The 2,172-nt window shown below is 37.1% G+C and overlaps 1 protein-coding gene across 1 annotated transcript; it reads left to right on the forward strand.

Annotated features, from left to right (window-relative positions):
* Nucleotides 1-534: 534 nt before the first annotated feature.
* Nucleotides 535-1,779, forward strand: Ccr3 (C-C motif chemokine receptor 3). Its single transcript, XM_021173106.2, has one exon. It carries the CDS (start codon nt 535-537, stop codon nt 1,612-1,614), a length of 1,080 nt encoding a protein of 359 aa, XP_021028765.1. The 3' UTR covers nt 1,615-1,779.
* The last annotated feature ends 393 nt before the right edge of the window (nt 1,780-2,172 follow it).

Consider the following 2,172-nt stretch of genomic DNA (forward strand, 5'->3'; position numbering starts at 1 on the left):
TATTAGAGAATTTTAGATAAATTACTGTCTAAATAAGCAGTTTCTCCATTAAGTATCTTGGACATGTTCATCAAAGGGCCTAAGATAGGTGGTTATCATTACTAGTACCAGAAATTTGTGTGAAGATTATTATTTTGAAACATCATATATAAAATAGAAATTCCCAAATGTGTTAAAGTATGCATTAGTAATAAGAATTACATATTATGCATGGATCATATAATTATCATTCTTTTCACTCTTCAGTTCAAAACTTTGAATTCCCTCCTTCAAATACTTTCAGAAATTAATATTCCTGTGCTTTACCACCACCCATAGCATTTGTTTCCTTTTCTATTATGAAACATGATGACTTCTAGAGCTACAGAGCTTTTTTCTGGCCCCTACTCATAGCATTTCAGATATATTTTGAAATTTGTACTAAACAAATTCTAATTTGAGTCTCTTAATAATAATCAAGTGATATATTTCACATGGTTAATTGTTTCTTTGTTTATTTGTTTTTTAATTTTTTCTATCACAGAGACAAGTAGAATGGCATTCAACACAGATGAAATCAAGACTGTGGTTGAAAGCTTTGAGACCACACCCTATGAATATGAGTGGGCACCACCCTGTGAAAAAGTCAGCATCAAAGAGCTGGGGTCATGGCTCCTGCCTCCACTGTACTCCCTGGTGTTCATCATAGGCCTCTTGGGCAACATGATGGTTGTGTTGATTCTCATAAAGTACAGGAAGCTACAAATTATGACTAATATCTACCTGTTCAACTTGGCAATTTCTGACCTGCTCTTTCTCTTCACTGTCCCATTCTGGATTCACTATGTTCTGTGGAATGAGTGGGGTTTTGGCCACTACATGTGTAAAATGTTGTCTGGGTTTTATTACCTGGCTTTGTACAGTGAGATCTTTTTCATCATCCTGCTGACGATTGACAGATACCTGGCTATCGTCCATGCTGTGTTTGCCCTTCGAGCCCGAACTGTGACTTTTGCTGCTATCACCAGTATCATTACCTGGGGCCTTGCAGGACTAGCAGCATTGCCTGAATTTATCTTCCATGAGTCTCAAGACAGCTTTGGAGAGATCTCCTGCAGTCCTCGCTATCCAGAGGGCGAAGAAGACAGCTGGAAGCGTTTCCATGCTCTAAGAATGAATATCTTTGGTCTAGCTCTTCCTCTCCTCATTATGGTTATCTGCTACTCAGGAATCATTAAAACTCTGCTGAGATGTCCCAATAAAAAAAAACACAAGGCCATCCGTCTTATTTTTGTTGTTATGATAGTCTTTTTTATTTTTTGGACCCCATACAACCTGGTTCTCCTTTTTTCTGCTTTTCACAGCACGTTTTTGGAGACCAGTTGTCAGCAAAGTAAACACCTGGACCTGGCCATGCAGGTGACTGAGGTGATTGCCTACACCCACTGCTGTATTAATCCAGTAATCTACGCCTTTGTTGGTGAGAGGTTCCGGAAACACCTTCGAGTCTTTTTCCACAGAAATGTGGCAATTTACCTGGGAAAATATATTCCGTTTCTTCCTGGTGAGAAAATGGAAAGAACAAGCTCTGTCTCCCCATCAACCGGGGAACAAGAAATCTCTGTGGTATTTTAGTTGGGCAGAGAAAATTGTCTCTTATTCCATGGACTGAAAGATGAAGCAAACACATTAAGTCAGTCACAATGACCTCTAGGTCAATCATTTGTACTTTCCATGCAATGCTGATGCTCTCAAAGACCTGAAAACACACATAATAACTGCAGAATATCTTCATCTACCCCAAGATCATTACTAGAGGGCATGTGCTGGCCAGTTGGCAATTCATCAAACATGAAAAAGGCAGCTTTTTTTGGATTCTCTGAAGAGTTACACATGTTCTGATTCTCTTAAATGTTAAATAATCCATTCACAAGTAGGAAGGTTTAAAAAATATTTAAACTTCTACTTTAGCCACTTTTTGACATCAATGAAATGTTTCACAAAATGCATTTATTTTATTTCCTAACCTAAGTAGTTCTTTTTTCTTCTTGATAATGGCTTTCTTTTTCCTCTTTTTTAAAAAAATATTATTGGAATATGGACTATTGCTCTTACAGGAGACTGGGTGTTATATCTTGTTTAATTTTTTCTTAAAAGTCAAATTAAATCATATTTCCTATTAGTAATTTAAAG

The sequence above is a fragment of the Mus caroli genome, unplaced genomic scaffold, assembly GCF_978045245.1.
Source record: "Mus caroli unplaced genomic scaffold, Mus_caroli_1 scaffold_11, whole genome shotgun sequence".
NCBI classification, from domain to species: domain Eukaryota; kingdom Metazoa; phylum Chordata; class Mammalia; order Rodentia; family Muridae; genus Mus; species Mus caroli.

Coding starts and splice junctions, on each gene's coding strand:
- Ccr3 (XM_021173106.2), top strand. CDS start 535: ATGGCATTCAACACAGATGAAATCAAGACTGTGGTTGAAAGCTTTGAG.